The following is a 20,800-nucleotide window of genomic DNA, read 5'->3' on the forward strand; positions in this document are numbered from 1 at the left end:
GACTGGGTGCATCTTGAAGGTGGGTGGCAATTTCAGTCTGTAAGCCACGGGGTTAATCTGAGCCTCCACCTCAAAGGGCCCTACACGCAGATCCTGCAGTTTACGACACCGGCCAGGCATAGCTAGGAAACGTGTAGAGATCCAGACCTGGTCTCCCACTCGTGAGGTCTCCCTCTCTCCGATGCTGGTCAGCTGCGCGTTTGTAATCCGCTTTGGCCTGTTCTAGTTGCTCTTGGAGTAGCTGTTGCATAGCGTGAAGTTCCTGCAAGTAATCCTCAGCGGCTGGGACTGAGAGACTGTCTTTTGGGGCAGGGAAGACTCGGGGGTGGTAGCCAAAATTGGCGAAGAAAGGAGTCTGTTGCGTGTGCGAATGCACAGCATTATTATAGGCAAATTCTGCTAAATGCAGGTAGGACATCCAGTTGTCCTGCTGATACCCCACAAAACAACGTAAATATTGTTGCAACACTGCGTTGACCCTCTCGGACTGCCCATCCGTTTGGGGATGATGGGCAGACGACAGTCTCAGCTCACTTTGCAGCAACTTCCACAACGCTTGCCAAAAACGCAAGGTGAATTGTGTGCCCCGATCGGAAACCAGACTGTCTGGCAGACCGTGCACCCGATACACATTTTGCACATACAACTTGGCAGTGTCTTGAGCGCTTGGAAGCCCTGCGCACGGAATGAAGTAAGCCATTTTTGAGAAGGCATCAACGACCACCAAAACTGTGGTTTTCCCCTGCGAAGGTAGGTCTGTTATAAAATCCATAGTAATCATTCGCCAAGGTCCTCCTGGAGTAGGGAGGGGTTCCAGTAGCCCCGGTGGCTTCCCAGTGACATGTTTAGCCCTCATGCAAGTGGGGCAAGAGCGAACGTAATGCTCTACGTCCTTCTTCACCTTGGGCCACCAGAACTCCCGAGTGACAGCTTGAATGGTCTTAAAAACCCCAAAGTGGCCTGCCGTGGGGGCATCATGGCACTGACGTAGTACCCTCACTCGCAGTTCTCCGGGGGGCACATAAACAGCTTCCTGATGGTGCAGTATGCCATCCTTCCATACAAGGTCCTTCTGTTCTGCCTGGGGTGAAACGCCCTCTTCGACCTGCTGCTCCTGCACGAAAGGGGCCTGTTGTTGCACTTCACGCACTTCAGCTTCCCAAGAATCTTGGCAGGCCCCTACTACTCCCCGCTCGGGAGGGATTATGTACTGTAACGGTCTTGGGGTGGGATCCCTCAGAAATTCTGGCTTCCTTGAGAGGGCATCAGCCCGCTTATTCTGTGCTTGGGAGATATAATGAATTTTGAAATGGAACCGTGCGAAGAACTGAGCCCAGCGCACTTGCCTCTGATTGAGTTTACGGGCGGTATGAAGACTCTCTAGATTATGATGGTCCGTATGTACCTCAATTTCATGCTGCGCCCCTTCCAGATGGTGTCTCCAGGCTTCAAAGGCATCTCTAATGGCTAATAGCTCCTTTTCCCACACAGTGTAGTTTTGTTCAGAGTCGGTTAACTTTCTGAAAAAGTAGGCACAAGGCATCAGTTCTCCCCCTTTCAGGGCCGGTTGCAAAAGAACCCCTCTGATCGTGACGTCCGACGCATCCGCCTCTACCACAAAAGGGAGCGCGGGGTCGGCATGCTGTAGTATGGGTTCGGTAGCAAACCTTCGCTTAAGGCTCTCGAAAGCCTCTTGTGCAACTTCTGTCCAGTGGAAAGGTCCTGAGCCCTTCAGGCAATCCGTGAGCGGTGCGGTCTGATGGGAGTAGTTGGCTATGAAATGATGATAGTAATTCGCAAAGCCCAAGAAGCGTTGCAAATCCTTCTTGGTCTTGGGGGGTTGCCACGTGAGTACACAACGAACTTTCTCTGGGTCCATTTCTACTCCTGCTGGAGAGATCCGATACCCCAGAAAGTCCAACATGGTTAGGTCAAACCCACACTTTTCCAGCTTCGCGTAAAGACGGTGTTCCCGTAGCTTCTGCAGCACTGCACGCACATGCGAGTCGTGTTCCTCGGGAGTATTCGAATAAATCAGGATATCATCCAAATACACTATCATAAAGTGGTCCACAAAGTCCCGAAAGATGTCATTCATAAAATTTTGGAAGACTCCAGGTGCTCCCGACAACCCGTAGGCCATCACCAAATACTCAAACTGACCGTAATGGATCTTAAACGCAGTGTTCCTTTCATGACCTGCCTTAATCCTCACAAAATTGTAAGCTCCTCTCAAGTCCAGTTTTGTGAAAATTTTGGCGGAACGCAACCTCTTCAACATTTCCCTAATGAGCGGCAGCGGGTAACTGATGGGGATAGTGAGCTGGTTTAGGGCCCGATAATCATTACAGGGATGGAGCTCCCCCCATTTTTTCTTCACAAACAGCAGGGGTGCACCAGCTGGGGACTGTGAAGGGCGAATGAAGCCTTTCTTCAAATTGGCATCCAGAAACTCCCTTAACGCTGCCAACTCTGGTTCAGATAGAAAGTAGATCCGCCCGGCGGGGATGCATGCTCCAGGCACCAAATCAATGGCACAATCATAGGGCCGGTGAGGAGGGAGTTGCTCCGCTTCCTTTTTATCGAAGACGTCCTGAAAACTCCCATACTTGGCGGGCAAAGTTATCTCCCTTGGGGGAGACGCCTCTGCCAACACCTGTGGCTCCTCTTCAGGCTGGCAATGTTGATGGCAGTACTTGGAGGTAAAAACCACCACAGCTTCATCCCAAAAGATTGTGGGGTTGTGCCTAACCAGCCAAGGCATACCCAACACCACCGGGAAATGCGGCAAGGACGCCACATAGAACGACAGGTCTTCCCGATGCCCAGGGACCTTCATTTCCACGGACTCAGTCACCCGAGTCACCCCCCCAGACTTCAGAGGCCAGCCATCTATAGTTCCCACTGCCAACGTCTGGCTCAGTTCTCTTGTGGGAATAGCGTGGTGTAGCGCCAACTCTCGGTCTATGAAACAAGAGGATGCTCCGTTGTCGATCATAGCCTTGGCTGAGAAGCTCTCGCCTGAGGATAGGGTGATGCGAATGGGCAACAGAAGGGCCCCTTGGGAGGGAAGGGGTCGTAACGGAGGCTCAGTGTCTGTAGCACCCCCCAACTCTCTAGCCTCTACGAGAGCTGGGATGTGAAGTTTTCTGGCGGCTGGGATCTTCCAGTTTTGGCTGCACAATTTCTGGCGAGGTGTCCAGACTTTCCGCAATAGAGACACAGTCCTTCCCTCCGGCGTCTTTCCCTCTCCTCCTCTGTCAATCGCGGTCTAGCCCCCCCAATCTGCATGGGCTCCTCTCCCGAGACAGTAGGGATGCCAGGATTGGGCACGGGGCGTGCACGGGGCAGCGGAGCAGCAACCTGACTCAGTGAAGGCTCCATTCTTCGCTCCAACTTTCTTCCTTCTAAGCGGCTGTCTATCTGCAAACTCAGTTGAATCAAACCCCTCAGTGAGTCGGGTGTGTGGAGCGCGCCAGTTCATCCAACACTTCTGGACTCAGTCCATTTCTGTAGAAGTACATCAAGGCTGGGTCATTATACTCCGTCTCCTGAGACAAAACACAAAAAGCATTCGTGTATTGCCCTACAGACCCCTTTTCCTGTCTCAGGGTTCCTAACTGGCGGGCAACCGTCTCCTTCCTCTGGGGGTCTCGGAACATGTCCCCCATCGCATTCTTGAAGGCGTCAAACTGGCGCAATATCTGGTCGTTGCGAATCAAATACGGGGTGGCCCATTTTGCCGCTTCCCCTTCCAATAAACTGATGAACGCCACCTTCGCGTCATCAGTTGGGAACTCAGCTCTGCGCACTTGAATGTACGACTAACATTGGGCTAGAAACATGGCAAACTGTTAACTCTGGCCCTCGTATCACACGGGGAGCCCCATTGGAGACTTCACAGGGGCTGCCGCCCCGGGAGGCGCAGCCTGGACTTGGGCGACCAAGGCATGGAGATTCTGGTTATCCACTTGCAAGGCTTGCGTTGCGGCTCTGAGGTTTTGGTTCTCGGCTTGTAGGGCTTGTGTAGTCACTCGGAGGTTCTGGATCTCGGCATACAAAGCTTCCATGGTGATAGGTACTCCCCCTCTGGCTCCATTCTGGTCCATGTCATCCGCCACGGGAACAGGTTCGAGTAGGGATGGTGGTTGAGTCAATCTGTCCCGTCCAGAGCCGAAAGAATGAGGCTGGAGTGTGTGTGCAAGTAAATCTCATTTTATTAGAGTAATGGATACATCAAAGGCATTGCGCTTCATAGGAAACCCTACACTAAGTCACTAAAGTCCCTAACTATACTCTAGACATGCTCTGCAGCGTGTGAAGGAAGTTGACTCAACGACCCCCCACTGGGAGCGGCAGGCTTATATAGGAAATGTTTTCGAATGTAATCTCTGACTCCTTCGTAATTCCTGTCTTTGCCCTGTCCGTTTCTTGCGGCGACGGGAACGAGGAGACAGGGGACGCGCATCCAACAGCTCATCTGAAGACACCTGCTCCCGAGTAACAGACTCGAGGTCAGGGGGCAGTGCCACACTGGAATCCTCCTGGGAACTGCTTGGTAAAGGAGGAGCTGGCACTGACTCTGAAGCTTCCCCCCAAAAGTCCTCTGCATCAACTGGGGGGCGGTGCACTCGGCTCCTCGGAAAGGGCGTTACTCGTGGGAACTGGCTGGAGAGCAGGCTGCCCCCCTCCCGCACGATCCTGCTCAGACACAACAATCCCCAACTCTGCTTCTTCTGGCTGTGGAGGTGCCTGAAACTCATGCTTCCCCCCTTCCTGTCCCTTCTGAGTTGGCTGCAGCGCAACAGTTAATTTTGTCAAGGCAAGCAAACCACACAAGCATCCCAGAATGAGGGATTTAAGTGACTCAAGTTTATTGTCTAACTTTGACAAGCAACTGCGGTAAGACCTCATTAAAAATAGATTAGTTACACCATCCATAACATGTTGACATAAGACAAAATGACTGGATAAATATAAACATTCTTTCACACACCTTGTGTCTGAGGATCAGAACAAGAATGCTGAGTAATTTAGCATTGCCTTTATAGAGGGGAGCAAACCTCCCCACCCAAATATATGGTCCAGGCAAATATGTCAGCAGTTAGGGAGGGAGAAAGAATGGCCATCTAAACTCATTCCGATGAAAATGTTTCCACTTACTACTCTGAAATAATTTGCTTGTTCAAAGAAGCATGGCCATGACTGACTCAGCCAAGAAGCTTAAACAGAGAGGAAAATATCCAGTTGTGGTATCCTGCTTATGGAAATACGTCAACCCTGTAAAACACCTCTTTACTCCCCCCCCACACATCTGCTCCAAAGAGTTAAGACAACAGAAGGAACGGGAATCCCATCATGTCTGCTGGCATAATACTGGATCCAACTCAGAAATATTTTGTTTGCAGAAAAGATTCTTCAAAGTCCTTATATTCATTGGGGCAATTGGTCCCTTGGACCCACCTGAAGGGTGATTTTCACAGGTACGCCTGCCATCAGATTGGGTAGTACTGCCATCTAGCGTCCGAAGGCAAGAATGCACTAGAGTTAAAACCTGGGGCTCGAGCCCCTCCCACTCCAGTCTTCATGATGACGAGTCCGAAGTGGTAATCTGAAAGTAACCAAAGGGCAAAAGCCCCAGCAGCAAAGAAAATATACATAGCAAATATCATAGAACTTGCAACATGAGAATAGGTTTTAACTAAAGAAAATCAGACAGAGCACGAGACATATAGGTTGAACTATATACAAAATACTGAACAAATTTCCCCAGAAATCCCCCACAAGGGAGGGACGTGATGGCAGGCGTACCTGTGAAAATCACCCTTCAGGTGGGTCCAAGGGACCATTTTCCACAGGTAGCCTGCCATCAGATTGGGATGTACCAACGTAGCCCCCTAATAGGGAGGGATTCCTAGAGAGTTACAAATCAGAAATAACGTGTTGCAGGACACGTCTCCCGAAAGAGGCGTCAGCTGAAGCATAGCGATCGATCTTATAATGCTTCACAAAGGAGTTAGGGGTAGCCCATACCGCCGCCCTGCATATGTCTGTAAGAGGAGCATTAGTTAGGAAAGCCGCCGTAGTGGCAGCAGACCTGGTCGAATGAGCCGTGATATTAGACGGCACTGGCAAATTAAGTGACTGATATGCAAGAGAAATACAGGCTCGAAGCCAACAGGACAAAGTGGATTTGGACACCTTTTTTCCCCAAAGATCTCGGATGAAAGGATACAAATAATGCGTCTGTCTGTCTAATATCCTGGGTGCGAGAGAGGTAAACTTTGAGCGCTCTCCTAACATCTAGCGAATGCCAGGCCTTTTCGAGGGGATGGACCGGCTTTGGACAAAAGGATGGAAGTACAATGTCCTGGCTACTGTGGAACACTGAGTTGAGCTTAGGACAGAACGATGGATCCAGCCTCAGGACTACAGAGTCCTTATGGAATACGCAGAGATGACGGGCTGATGACAGGGCCTGTAACTCCGAAATCCGCCTCGCTGAAGTGATAGCCACGAGGAAAAGGACTTTAAAAGACAACAGTCTTAGAGGCACTGAGGCAAGAGGCTCAAATGGAGGTTGCTGTAATGCCTGCAAAACTTTGGAGAGGTTCCAGGATGGAAAGTGGTGACGTACCGCTGGAGAGAGGTGGGTAGCTCCTCTTAAGAAGCGTTTGATGAGCGGGTGAGTGCCTAGGGGTGCTGCCGATGAAGAAACAGACAGAATTGAGGAGATGGTGGAGGCCTGTCTACGCAGGGTGTTCGGTCTGAGTCCCAATGTCATGCCTCTGTGTAGGAACTGTAGAACGTGCTGTACAGTGGCTTGGGGTGCTGAAAAACCTTTAGAAGTGCACCAGCTGGAAAAAGTACGCCAAGTACTCTGATAGATTCGAGTAGTTGACGGACGCCGAGATGCTAAAATAGTGTTTATGACCCCTTGAGACAGACCAGCAGAGATCAACTGTGTCCGCTCAAAAGCCAGGCTGTCAGTCTCAGCCAGTTCGGGTCCAGATGCCAAACTGGTCCTTGGGAGAGAAGATCCGGCCTGATTGGAAGAGTCCAGGGAGCCGTCATTGACATCGAGAGGAGGTCCGAAAACCAGGGTCTGCGAGGCCAGTAGGGTGCTATGAGTAAAATCCGTGTCCGTTCGAGTCGGAGTTTTGTCAATGTCCTGCCTAGGAGTGATATAGGCGGGAAGGCATACAGGAGCCCGTGTGGCCATGGTGTCGTCAGCGCATCCACTGCTTCCGCCGTTGTCTCTAGGTACCTTGAGAAGTAACGAGGCAGTTGGCAGTTTTGGCTGGAGGCGAAGAGATCCAGTGAGAGGGGGCCGAACCGCCGCTGAAGGAGGGTGAACACAGCTGGATGAAGTTTCCATTCTCCCGGATGGATCGTTTGCCTGCTGAGCCAGTCGGCCGTAACGTTTAGCGTGCCGCTGAGGTGTTCTGCTCGTAATGACAGGAGGTGGGACTCGGCCCCGTCGAAGAGTCGTGTCGCTTCCTCCTGTAGAGCCCTGGACCTTGTGCCTCCTTGTCTGTTGATGTGAGATTTCACGCAAACATTGTCTGTGCGAATTAGGACGTGTTGTAGAGCAAATAGTGGCTGGAAGTGTCTTAGAGCGAGATGAGCAGCCCTGAGCTCCAGCCAGTTGATGTTGTAACTTAGTTCCTGGGTTGACCACACGCCTTGGACAAAGGTGGAGTTGCAATGGGCTCCCCAGCCGGACAGACTGGCATCCGTGGTGATTAGGACTCTGGTTGGGTCCCGGAATGGTGTCCCCTTGGTAAGGGAAGTTGTGGATACCCACCAGCGGAATGATTGCGTCAGAGATTGGCCCAGAGGAATTACGCGATGGTTGGACTTGGAGATGTCCGCTTGAAAGGGTAGGAGAGCCCATTGTAAAGGTCTGGAATGATGTCGGGCCCACGGAACGATGTGGATGGTGGAGATCATTGCCCCGAGAAACTGGGCCAGAAACATGACATCTGCTGTGGGGCGATGTAGAAGTAAGTTTGCCATGGCTGTGATGGAAGCAATACGGTCTGGGGACAGAAAGGACATGGCTAGGGATGTGTCCAGTATTGCCCCTAAGTGCTGGAGGCGCTGAGTTGGTTGTAGATGACTCTTTTCCGCATTGATCAGCCAGGCGTGAGAGTGTAGTGCCTCTAGGGTGAACTGGATCTGCCTGTTGGCCAAGTCCCGGAAGCCTGCTCGGAGGAGGAGGTCGTCGAGATAAGCATAAATATGGACCCCCTGGAGGCAGAGATACGCCAGCATGGTGGCCATCACTTTGGTGAAGACTCGGGGGGCCGAGGAGAGGCCGAATGGTATTGAAAGTATTGAAAATGGAGGTGGCCTAGTGCAAATCTCAGGAACCGTCTGTGACCCGGGCAAATTGGGATGTGTAAGTAAGCGTCCTTCAGGTCGATGGATGCAATAAAGTCCCCTTGTTGTAGAGCCTCTACAATAGACGCCAGAGATTCCATCTTGAAGTGGCGGTATTTGACGAAGCGGTTGAGGCCCTTGAGGTCTAAGACCGTCCTCCATGAGGAGTCTCGCTTGGGAACCGTAAAGAGGACGGAGTACACGCCTTGTAGCCGTTCGGATGGGGGAACAGGCTCTATAGTGGCTATCTCTAGTAGATGTCGTAGTGCGTCATGCATGATCTTTTTGAGTGCCCTGGAGACGGGGGAGATGCAAAATTTGTCCGGTGGTGTCCGCCAAAGTTCTATATTGTAGCCCTGGGTGAAGAGAAGTCTGACCCAGGAGATGTTTGTCAAGTTTAGCCAGATGCTGGAGAAGAAGGAGAGTCTGCCTCCAATGGGGATGGAGTCAGAACTGCCTGCGTTGACGGTTTCCTCTGCCATATGCCTGCCTGCTCTGGTATTGGCCCCTGTATTGTGATCGTTGTCTGGACCAGGGTGCCTTGAAGGGACGGAAATTTGTAGGCCTGGTGTCCTGTCCTCGTCCACCGGGTCGTCCTCTCCGAAAGGGTTGGAAGGAACGGTAAGGGGTAAACCGTCATCCGGGTCTGCGGTCGTCTCTTTTGGCCGTAGCTAGTGCAGGTTTACGATTGTCCTTGGGGTCGACAAGGACTGCTTTGAGAGCGTCCTCGCCGAAGAGCATATTTCCCGAGTATGGAGCTAAGGATAAGTTGGTTCTGGCAGTCGACTCGGCGTCCCAATGTTGGAGCCATAGAGTACGACGAGCTACAATTTCGGCTGCAAGGGCACGTGCACCGTGATGGGAAGCATCTAATGTGGCGTTGGCCACAAAGGCAGCAGCCTTGTGTATCTTGAGGATACCTTTCCTTAGTTTGGCGGGATCCGGGTTGGGTTCGTCAAGGATATCCTCTAACCACATCATGGAAGCCCATGAGAAGATAGAGGCAGTAGAAGAGGCCCAGATGGAATGAGCGGAGGCCTCATGGATCTTACGGAAGACAAAGTCAAGCCTCCTCTCATAGGGGTCCTTGAACAGTGATTCGCCTTCCTTTGGAAGGAGAGAACGGGATACAAGATTGGAAATAGGTTGGTCCAACCCCGGGACGTTCAGAAAGGACATGGATTCCGGGTCCAGGGTATAGAGCTTGTTGGCTAAGGAGGAGGAACGACGTGGACGAAGGGGACGGGCCCATTCTTCTCTGGTCAGTTTTTTAATGGGGTCTGGCACGGGAATGAAGTGCTGCACTGATCTGGGGGACTTGAGAACTCTGGCACCCTTGACAGGAGGGACAACCGGTTGAATAAGTTCTGGTTGAATGCCAAGAGTGTCCAAGACTCTACGTGACAGACGAGAGAAATCCGCCAGGTCAAACAGGCGATAGGAGATCTCTTCCTCCTGGTCAGATTCCCCACTCCATTCATCCAGGTCAGTCTGAAAAACGTTCATGTAGTCATCAGACTGAGATTGTTCTACGTCCAATCTACCCCTGACCACCTCATATGGGTTAGGAGAGGGTAGTGGAGGATCAGTATTGTCACCGGGTTGTCTCGCAGAGCTGGGCTCTCGTGAGGTTCCGGGCTGAGAAGACAAATGTAGAGTAGGCTGGGGATGGGATAGGCACCCCAGCAGCTCTCGTAGTTGTTGCAGGAAGTCAGGGGTCAACTGTATCCCTGGGGGAGTGGAAGAAGGTAGTGCCTGTTCCTGAAGAGGAATTTGAGGCTGCCCATGCGGAGTTTGAGGAGCTTGACAGGTGAATCCTTCAAACTCTTCCTCTGAAGACTCAGAAGGAGACTGGAAAAGTGCAGGAACGGCTGCATGGCGAGGTTTCTCTGGGAGTGATGATACGTAGCGTGCTCTCTTGGGCGCTCCGTGACCAGACAGGTGCTTAGTCTTTGCTTTTGCCTTGGCGTGTTTATGTTTAGCTGGCTGGCGTGGGGATGGACGGCCTGCTTCAGGGGATATTGTCACCTCAGGGTTCAAATCCGCCATGACAATCTCTGAATGACGCCCACAATGGGGAAGGAGCGGTAACAGAGCCAAGGTAGAAATAGTATAGGACAGACTAGAAACAGTATGACAGGAGTGAGTACGCCCAGTATGAGAAAGGTAACAACTCGGGTAAGGTTGGCCCCAAGCTAAGTACATGCACACAATGGGGAAGGTGCGAGACCGCTAGTTACACTGCCAACTTGGCCTTGAGCTAAGTACACGCACACAATGGGGAAGGTGAGAGACCGCTAGTGACACTGCCAGAGAGGTAAGCTTTATTTAAAAATCGCAGTGTGGCCAAGGTTAGATACACGCACTCAATGGGGAAGGTGCGGTACCACCAAGGTGCACAGACTAGTCAATTGGATGTGCACCTAACAAATATACACACACACAATGGGGAAGGTGTGGTATAACAGGGCTACTGGATGTGCACCTACAAATATACACACACACACTGGGGAAGGTGTGGTATAACAGGGCTACTGGAGATGTACCTACGAATATACGCACACACAATGGGGCAAGTGTGGTATAACAGGGCTACTGGAGGTGCACCTACAAATATACACACACACGAAGAGGAAGGTGTGGTATAACAGGGCTACCTGATGTATCTGAAGGGAATACTAAGTGAATATAAATTTGATAACCGGAGACTACACAAGTCCCACAACAGGGCTACTTGCTGTGTCTGAGGGGAATACTGAATAGGTGAGTATATGTTTGTTAACAGGAGAGCACACTGCTAAAAAACAGGCGAGAGGGGCGATATCAGTAAGCGTAATTGAGCCCAAGCCGGGTTGAATGAACAGCAGGGCTGAGGGGCTTCTGTAAAAAAATAGAAGAAATTGCAATGGCGGCCGCCGAGGGAGCCGCAGCCGCAAGCTTCCCTATGTAGAGGCTAAAATATAGACTGAAATAAGGAGGGGGGAGACCGCAGCCGCGGAGCCCCCGCTAAACGAAAAAACAGCAACCGCTGCTGTTGGAGCCTAACAGCCGCAGAGCCCCCGCGAACACGAGAGAGCAGCAGCCGCTGCTGGAGGAGGCTGAGAAGGCTGAGTAATAAACGGCAAAAAGGGGGAGGGGGGGACCGCAGCCGCGGAGCCCCCGCTAAATGGGAAAGAGCAGCAGCCGCTGCTGGAGGAAGTTCTGAAAGCTGAGTAACAAACGGCAAAGAAAAAAGGGGGGGAGGATCGCAGCCGCGGAGTCCCTGCTAAATGTAAAAGCAGCAGCCGCTGCTGGTGAAGCCTCAGGGAAGAGCCCCGAAGAAATCAAGAGGTAAAAAGATAAGAAGAGTAACAGAATGGAAATAAGACTTAGCTACGCTCTGTCTAAATTCAGATCTGCCTCGGACGGAGGCAAGAATGAAGACTGGAGTGGGAGGGGCTCGAGCCCCAGGTTTTAACTCTAGTGCATTCTTGCCTTCGGACGCTAGATGGCAGTACTACCCAATCTGATGGCAGGCTACCTGTGGAAAAAGAGTAGCTTTTAAGCACACATATTTCCCATCTTTCCTCCAAGGAGCTCAATGTGACATACATGGTTCTCTTCCTCCCCATTTTATCCTCACAACCACCTTGGGAGGTAGGTTAGGCTGAGAGAGGGAGGGAGGTTAGGCTGAGAGACTGTGACTGGCCCAAGTTCACCCAGTGAGCTTCTCTGGTCTCCCAGGTTCTAGTCCAACACTCTAACCACTACATCACGCTGGCTCTCAGACCATTCACATGACCTACTTCTGACACATGACCATCTCAGAATGCAGAGCAGCGATCCTTGTTTGAAAGTGTTATAAATATTGATCAGTACATGGAGAATCAGTCTAGACATGCAACAGAAAAATAAGGGCATTTATTCCTTACTGCTAGAAATTCACAAGGAGCCATTATATCACCTTTAATATTTGTAAATTCTGATATGCTTATTTGCAAAAAAAGGGGAGAAAAGAACTTATATTCAAGGATGTATGAGATCAACCTAAACCCCCCCCCCCCCGCAGAAGGGTATTTTATTTTTCATAGTTGAATCAAATCTCTGATGTCTAACATGTTTCTTTTAAAAAGCTAGAACATATTAAATTATGTTCACCTTTCACATTGAGATTCCTGGCACTTTTAAATATTTCAGATTTAAAAACAGAAGAATGTGATGTGTGCTGCTCTGTCATTTACCGTGTTTCTGACAGGAATCTTCTTTGGTTCTGGGGGTACATCCTGTGGAACAAATTTCACTGGCTCCTTAATCTGTCTCCTTGATCGCTTAGTTCCATCTGGTAAAGTTTCCATGGCAATGTCTGTTTCCATGTCACTGCTACCTGCTTGGTCGCACTCTGAACACTGCCTGGGAGGACAAAAAATTTAAAACTCAAGACAGCAGATACTATGGCAAAAAAAAAAAAAAGGATGCAAAGCAAGAACCAAAGACTGAGAAAGGTAATTCTTACAATGTAAAAGAGCCCCAAATACAAAAACATTTACGCATGCAACAAGGCTTTTGCTTTCTTTTCTGAACAGTACATCCCATGACACTACATGCTGTTACTTAAACTCAAATTTAAAAAACAGTTTGAACAGCAGCATTTGGGGCAAGGTGGCAATGAAGAGATGTTTGGAAAAATAGCTTAACCCTGCCCTGTGCTTTGTGGTTCCAAACCCCTATACATGTATAGAGACATCAGGGTAGCTCAACAAGACTTTTCTTCATCTTCCACCATCAAAGAACTTGCAGTACCTTCATACGCTTTTTTGTGGAGGGGTTTTTTGGAGGGGAGGGGGAGAACAGTATCAAGCTGCCATTGAGGTCCAACAAGCCCCTTTGGTTTGCAGTCCTAAAGACTAGGGAGCAGGCCCATTGGACTCAATGTATCTTCTTTGTGAATAAATGTGTTTAGAATTGGACTAACTTTAACCCTCATGCAGACCTGGCAAAAAAATCACACTGGCTGACTTAGGAATATACTTGTACCTCCCATGAGATTTCCAATGGAAGGATGGGATTACTTTGTCCCCCAGATACTATTTTTGTTTGTTTGGTCACCACAAGTGTGCTTGACTATCAAATCACTTTGGGTCAAAAACATTTATTCAGAGGAGACAGATTTTTTCTGAGCACCATATGTTGGCCCCTTCTCAATGCATATTGAGTAAACACAATTTCTGGAGTATTTTTGGACCCTGGAGGGGTTTTTGTTTTGTTTCCAGAAGCTTCTAATGTATTTTTGGCCTTGACCCCAGTGGTTTTTTGTTTCCAGAAGGAAAATGGTATGTGGTAACTGGCTGAAATTTGGGCATAGTGTACAGATTAAAATTTGCGACAATGTACAAGAAGGACATCCCTGTAGATCTACTTATGTGTAGACTACATAATGAAAAGTGCACCTATAGCAGAAAAGTGACCCACAAGTCTGCATAAGGGTTAAATAAAAGTTTTACATAAAAACAAACCTTGAACCCATCTCTGACAAAAAGGAAATTAAAGCCTATGCTGGGTATTAACTTGTGGCAAAAAAATATATTTCCTAATATAGTTGAAATGGCATCTTAAAAATGGCGAGACAGAATGCAATGAAAATGGCCAAAATAAACTGCACTCCAAAATTCATCCTCGTATCCTCCACTAACATAGTTTCTATTGCCAACAAAGCATTTGATTTATATTGCTTGAGCTTGCTCTCACAAACATATGTAATATGCAGCTTCTCTGTCTTATGCTTTCATTCATGGGGCCTAGGAAAGTACACAGTCTTTGGAATCTGTGAAAGGAGTCAATCTTCTTAAAATGACACACATGTGTGTAAGTGTGTGTGTGTGCACACACACACACACACACACACACAGAGTGGTGGGCTGGAGCCGGCTCGTACGGGCTTGCGAGAGCCAATTGTTAAAGTTTCAAGAATTTTGCGAGCCATTTGTTAACAGAGGGAGCAGGGGAAGTCTTCTGCTCCTCTGATTGGTGGATGAAAGACATGTGCCAGAAGCATGGGCTTCTGGGCAGAGCTTAGAGAAGTTACTTATTTGAACTGCAACTCCCATCAGCCCAATCCAGTGGCCATGCTGGCTGGGGCTGATGGGAGTTGTAGTTAGGGTTGCCATATTGCCTGGTTAGCCGGGTTTTACCCAGATTCTTTGCATGCCACCCAGGACCCGTTTAGCCCCTTAGGTGGCCTGGATTCTCAGCTTTAATAAAAAAAATTAAGTTTCCAGGTGGTCCGGTTCTCGAGATATACATAAAAACGTCAGCCACCCCAACTGTTAAATCTTTTTTAAAAACAAATCTGTACTTTATAGCACTTCGTAGCTCAGTCTAACCCCGCCCATTCAGGATTGCAGCCAATCAGTGTGAAGCCAGTTTGGTTGGCCTGGGCAGTGTCTAGAAAACCTCACTGCAATGCCAGTAAATGGTGGTTCCCCTCCGTTTATCTGAAAATCTCATAAATTGGGTAAGTATATACATTTCAGGTTTTCTTCCTCTTGTGTGCAGGAGTCAGATCCTGGGAAGTGTTTTGAAAACCTTCCCAATACTTGCTTTTGTGGGGGTAAAAGCATGCTAATCCCATATGCCCAGAGTAAATCCCATTGAATTCAATAGGACTTACTTTTGAGTAGACATGGTCATGAATGTGCTGTAAATTAATGGGACTTTTGAGAGAACGTAAAAAAAAAAGTGTTTGTGTTCTAACTCTTTGTGTCCCCCCTCCAGTCCTATTTTAAAGCAAATAGGCAGGTATTACAGTTTTTATTCTGTAGGAAACTAATACTGATATTTTTTAAACTAATACTGATATTTTTTAAACTAATACTGATTTTTCTGCAGTGACCAACTGGTTTGACAATAAACTATTATACGGGCTGTATGTATTTATACATCTGCAGTGTGTGTGTGTGTGTGTGTGTGTGTGTGTGTGCGTGCGTGCGTGCGTGCGTGCGTGTTCTTTCCAACAACCCTGTGAGGTAGGGCTGGGAAACCAAGGCAACTCATGATAAGAAATAAATCCCTTTAAAATCCAATAACCATAAAGCAAGAATAAACAGTTGGAAAACAGCCTAAAGAGGCATGATTCTGAATTTTGGGTTGGGTGAATGAAGTTTATTTATTAATTATTTGATTTATAACCCACCCTTCCTCCCAGTAGGAGCTCAGTGTGGCAAACAAAAGTACTAAAAGCACTTTAAAACATCATAAAAAACAGACTTTAAAATAAAACACCTTTGAAAATATTTTTAAAAGCTTTAAAAAAACATTTTTTTTTTTAAAAAAAGGCTTAAAAAATATTAAGAAGCAATTCCAACACAGACTCAGACTGGGATAACGTCTCAACTTAAAAGAACAAGTTGAAAGAACAAGTTCCTTATCACTTGAGGCTGTAGTTCTCTGCACACTTCCCAGTTTGAGTAAGCTCCATTGAATACATTGGGACTTGCTTCTGAGTAAACAAACATCGGATTGCACTATAAATATATTTACAGATTGTGTCATTCATAAACATATTTGATAGTCATGTTTATATAAATATTTCTTCATACTATGTCCCAATATTTGATTTTACGCTATGGTTGTAGATTATTTTTTCCTCTACATTTTAAGTGTGCCCTTCTTCCTTGGGGTGGTCATGGTTCTCCGTTGTTTTCATCCTGAGGGGAGAATAGGCTGAGAGATGGTGAGTAGCACATTTAAGGTCTCTTCACCTCCCCCCCCTTTTTTATTTGTATTTATTTTATATTTCTCCAATATCTTCCCCTGGCTGTTTTTATGTATTTTAAATATTTGTAGATTAAATAAATAGGAAATCATAATTGTGAACCTCCCTAAAAGCAATTTACCTATCCTTATGTTTTGGCAAAGTGATGGTGTGAAGGCATGCTGGTAGAACAAGAGACCATGTTTGAGGCATGTTATAAGCTGTTTGAGGACTTTGTCACACATTACTTTTTGAGACCTGTAGATTCATGTTGGAAAGAACAATTGCACGTATTGAATGGTGGCTTGGGTGCTGTTTTTTCAGTCTACGCTGCATGCATAGGGAAGGTGATACATCATCTGGCAATTAGCTTCATAACGTGAGAATGAAAAACATTCGGATCACCATTCACTTGTTTATTTTTCTCACTATTGAGACCACTTCATATATTAATTTTTCATACACAGAAATTTAATATTTGTATAGGAAAAAGTATTTTGTAAAATATAAAGGACAGTGGCTGCCCAGTCAGTATAACCACTGTACAAGATCTACTCAGCCACTGTAATTACCTTTTTGTTTTGAGTGCCCTGTTGTCTGGGTCTTGGTTCAGGTGTGTATCCAACTTTGATGTGCTTATGGAAGGGGTGTGCAAGCAGTGCCCCCCCAAGTGTGGAGGCTTGGATGAACATTGTGTTATGGAAAACCAAAGTCTGTGTGAAAGTACGTATTTGGGAATGCCATCAGTGTGATCCTGAGAACCTAAGACATTAATAAATAATGTCATATCGAATGTCCATAAGCACCAAGAGGGTAGTAGCCCAGCGGGTCTTAGTCCCTCTGCTTTTTGGGAGCAGGGTCCCTATGTCTCCAAGCATCCTATAATCAGCATGAAAAGGGAGTGTGTTAGTCACTGAGAAGAGTCTTCTAATATGCTTCCTTGCCTTTCCTGCTGATTGGAGCCAAGCAGAGTGAAAGGAGGTGAGTCAGCCACTGAGAAGACTCTTCTCAGTTGCTAACGCTATCCACTTACATGCTGATTGGCTCCTAGAGATGTTTGTTGTGAGAGCATGCATTAATAAAGATCTCATTCTTAATTCAGGAGCAAAGAAGGGTGTATGTGGCTGCAACTATCATGAAGACACTCTGCACTCTGAATTTTCTACTAAACAACTGATAAATACCTATGTAACTTTGTGCTGGAGACTTATTAAGAATCACTTTCCATAATTGTAAGGAGGTATGTCCACAAGCATGCATCCCAGGCACCTAAATGAGGGGTGAGAGCAGCATAGGGACATAAGCAGATGTCTTATACCAGGGGTTTCCAAACTTTTCTTCTACATAGACCACTTGAAAATTGCTGAGGGTCTGAAAGTATCTGAAAATTTACTATGGGCATATGCAAGATAATTAACTCCCATTAGTGGTAAGAGCAAGAATTTATAATTATTATTTTAATTAAAACAAGAGGCTTCTCAGTACTTTGAAGAGGTTGCTGTTATTTGCCTCCAAGTCGACTATGACTTATGGCGACCGTATGAATCAATGACCTCCAAGAGCATCTGTCATGTACCACCTTGTTCAGATCTTGTAAGTTCAGGTCTGTGGCTTCCTTTATGGAATCAGTCCATCTCTTGTTTGGCCTTCCTCTTTTTCTACTCCCTGCTGTTTTTCCCAGCGTTATTGTCTTTTCTAGTGAATCATGTCTTCTCATGATGTGTCCAAGGTATGATAACCTCAGTTTCATCATTTTAGCTTCTTGTGACAGTTCTGGTTTAATTTGTTCTAACACCCAATTATTTGTCTTTTTTGCAGTCCATGGTATGCGCAAAGCCCTCCTCAAACAGCACATTTCAAAGGAGTGGATTTTTCTCTTATCCGCCTTTTTCACTGTCCAACTTTCACATCCACACATAGAGATTGGGAATACCATGGTCTGAATGATCCTGACTTTAGTGTTCAGTGATACATCTTTGCATTTGAGGACCTTTTCTAGTTCTCTCATAGCTACCCTCCCCAGTCCTAGCCTTCTTCTGATTTCTTGACTATTGTCTCCATTTTGGTTAATGACTGTGCCAAGGTATTGATAATCCTTGACAAGTTCAATGTCCCCATTTTCAACTTTGAAGTTACATAAATCTTGTAGTCCTGCTTTTGTGCTTTCCTCTTTAACTTTCATCAGCATTCATTTCAGATCATTACTGGTTTCTGCTAAGAGTATGGTATCATCTACATATCTTAAATTACTGATATTTCTCCCTCAATTTTCACACCTCCTCATCTTGGGCCAATCTCGCTTTCCATATGATGTGTTCTGCATATAGATTAAACAAATAGGATGATAAAATACACCCCTGTCTCACGTCCTTTCCAATGGGGAACCAATTCTCCATATTCTGTCCTTACACTAGCCTCTTGTCCACAATACAGGTTGTGCATCAGAACAGTCAGATACTGTGGTACCCCCATTTCTTTTAAAACCGTTCCATAGTTTTTTGTTATCTACACAATCAAAGACATTGCTGTAATTTGTAAAGCACAGGGTGATTTTCTTCTGAAATACCTTGGTCCATTCCATTATCCAGCGTATGCTTGCAATATGATCTCTGGTGCCTCTTCCCTTTCTAAATCAGCGTGGATTTTTTTTTCCAGAGAGCCAGTTGTTAAATATTTACCAGCACACCACTGTGTGTGTGTATATGTATATGCATATATATATATGGCACTTTTCAAGGACTCTTGCAAGTACAAAATGCAAGCATGAAATGAATAAAGTAAAAAAGAAGCTGTGAACAAGGAAAGGAAGAACACAAACTATTGATTCCTTTCATATGTGATGATAGAATCCAAGGGTTTATAGAAGTTTTCTTCCTGTATATATTTAGTTCAGGTATAAATTCAAGCATTTTCATTCTTCTTCAACACAAAGCTGTTATAATTATAGATGTATCATGCTATGGCAATTACACAGCAGTTTATTGGCCTTCCACCCCAGAAATTCAATTAGGAAATGAACTCCATGTTGTCAGTTTGCAAACTGCCATCAACCACTACTATCATCAACTTCAAACCAAATTCCACCAATAATTTTTTTTAAAAAAAAATTAAAAACATAATTTGGTACTACATATATGAAAGTTATAAGCAACAGAGATGATATTCCAAGGGTTAATGGGAGTAACATTTGAAACATCAAGTGCACTACAAACAGCAGGGACTTTTTGTTGAACTTCATACCTATAGTACTATATCCTTTCTCCTGATCTTGAAAAGAATTTACTAAGACATATCTAAAGATGAAAAGAATGCAATCAATAAGGTTCCAGTTCTCTTTTAGAATCCTGTCTCACTGAATATATCCTAGCTAAATTAAAAGTGAAAGACAAGTTTGCAATCCAAAGAGTAGCTGAAGCATGAAATTTATAGCAAACACGTGCCAGCTTTTTGAAAGAAAAGCTTTGCTACCTCCCTGACCTAATACTACTGCGATGTTCAGTTGATGTCCTCTTGATCTGATGGCTTTATGTCCTCTTGATCTAAATGAACCTTTTCAACATGATTAAAAAGCAAAATAATCTGGGCATTGAAACTCATCTTTACTTACATGCATTGCAGTGACATTGAACTTGTAAATAGTGCAACCAAAAAGTTCAAGAAATGGCCAGGCAGAAAGGAATGAAATTAAGAAACCTGTTCCTAAAGGAAAGTTTTTTTAAAAAATATATCTCCTCTCATTTCTAATCACAGGGAAGAGAGTAAAAAGACATTTAGTCTTACTGTAAAACGGTTTTCTCTGTGCATGTCAAAAGCTGATCTCAGGTGGGTAGCTAGCTCCACCTAGCGGTTGAAGGCAGAAGAGTGCTAAAGAGTTTTTTTTTAACGAGGACTTCCTGCTCTGCGCAGCTCCTTCTTTCAGTTTTTGATAACAAGCCAACCAACAGGAGGAAAGAACGAGAAATAATAGGAACCATCGACACGAAACAGGAGACAACAGCACTCATACGCTCTCTGCTGTAGGCCTAAGATGAAAAAGACAGTGATGGCAGCCCACCTCTTCTAGGGAGTGGCCCTGAGATCAGCTTTTGACATGCAGAGAGAAAACCATTTTATGGTAAGACCAAATGTCTTTTCTCCTGTGCATGGAAAAGCTGACCTCAGGTGGGGCATACCAAAGCTGACCCATGTAGGGTGGGAACATCGCTGGGGTGATTACACTAGTGATCTGGGAGAACATGCTGTAACACTCTCCTCCCAAAAGCTGCCTCTGCTGATGCATATGTGGCCCGCTTGCATTGGCTGTCTGTATGTTTCCAAGCTCGATTCAAGGTGCTGGTTTTAACCTATAAAGCCTTACACGGCTTGGGACCACAATACCTGATGGAACACCTCTCCCGATACGAACCCACCCATACACTATGCTCAACATCTAAGGCCCTCCTCCAGGTGCCTACTCCGAGGGAAACTCGGAGGGTGGCAACAAGGGACAGGGCCTTCTCAGTGGTGGCCCCCAAATTATGGAATGATCTCCCTGACGAGGTGCGCCTGGCACCATCACTGTTATCTTTTCGGCGCCAGGTCAAGACTTTCCTCTTCCCCCAGGCATTTTAGCATGTGTTTTAAATTGTGCTTTAAATTGTTTTTAAAGATGTGTTTTAAATTTGTATATTTGTTTTAATGTTTTTA

General features: G+C 46.4%; 1 protein-coding gene across 9 annotated transcripts in view; it reads right to left on the reverse strand.

The window, feature by feature from the left end:
• The window catches only part of PHF14 (PHD finger protein 14), a 276,890-nt gene that overhangs the window by 186,415 nt on the left and 69,675 nt on the right, over positions 1-20,800 (reverse strand). For all 9 annotated transcript variants that reach the window (XM_061586426.1, XM_061586424.1, XM_061586430.1 and 6 more), the window contains exon 14: positions 12,606-12,774. In XM_061586426.1, the coding sequence (XP_061442410.1) occupies positions 12,606-12,774 (169 nt within the window). The remainder of the gene's footprint in view (positions 1-12,605; positions 12,775-20,800) is intronic.

Source organism: Rhineura floridana, chromosome 10 (genome assembly GCF_030035675.1).
Source record: "Rhineura floridana isolate rRhiFlo1 chromosome 10, rRhiFlo1.hap2, whole genome shotgun sequence".
Taxonomy (NCBI): Eukaryota; Metazoa; Chordata; class Lepidosauria; order Squamata; family Rhineuridae; genus Rhineura; species Rhineura floridana.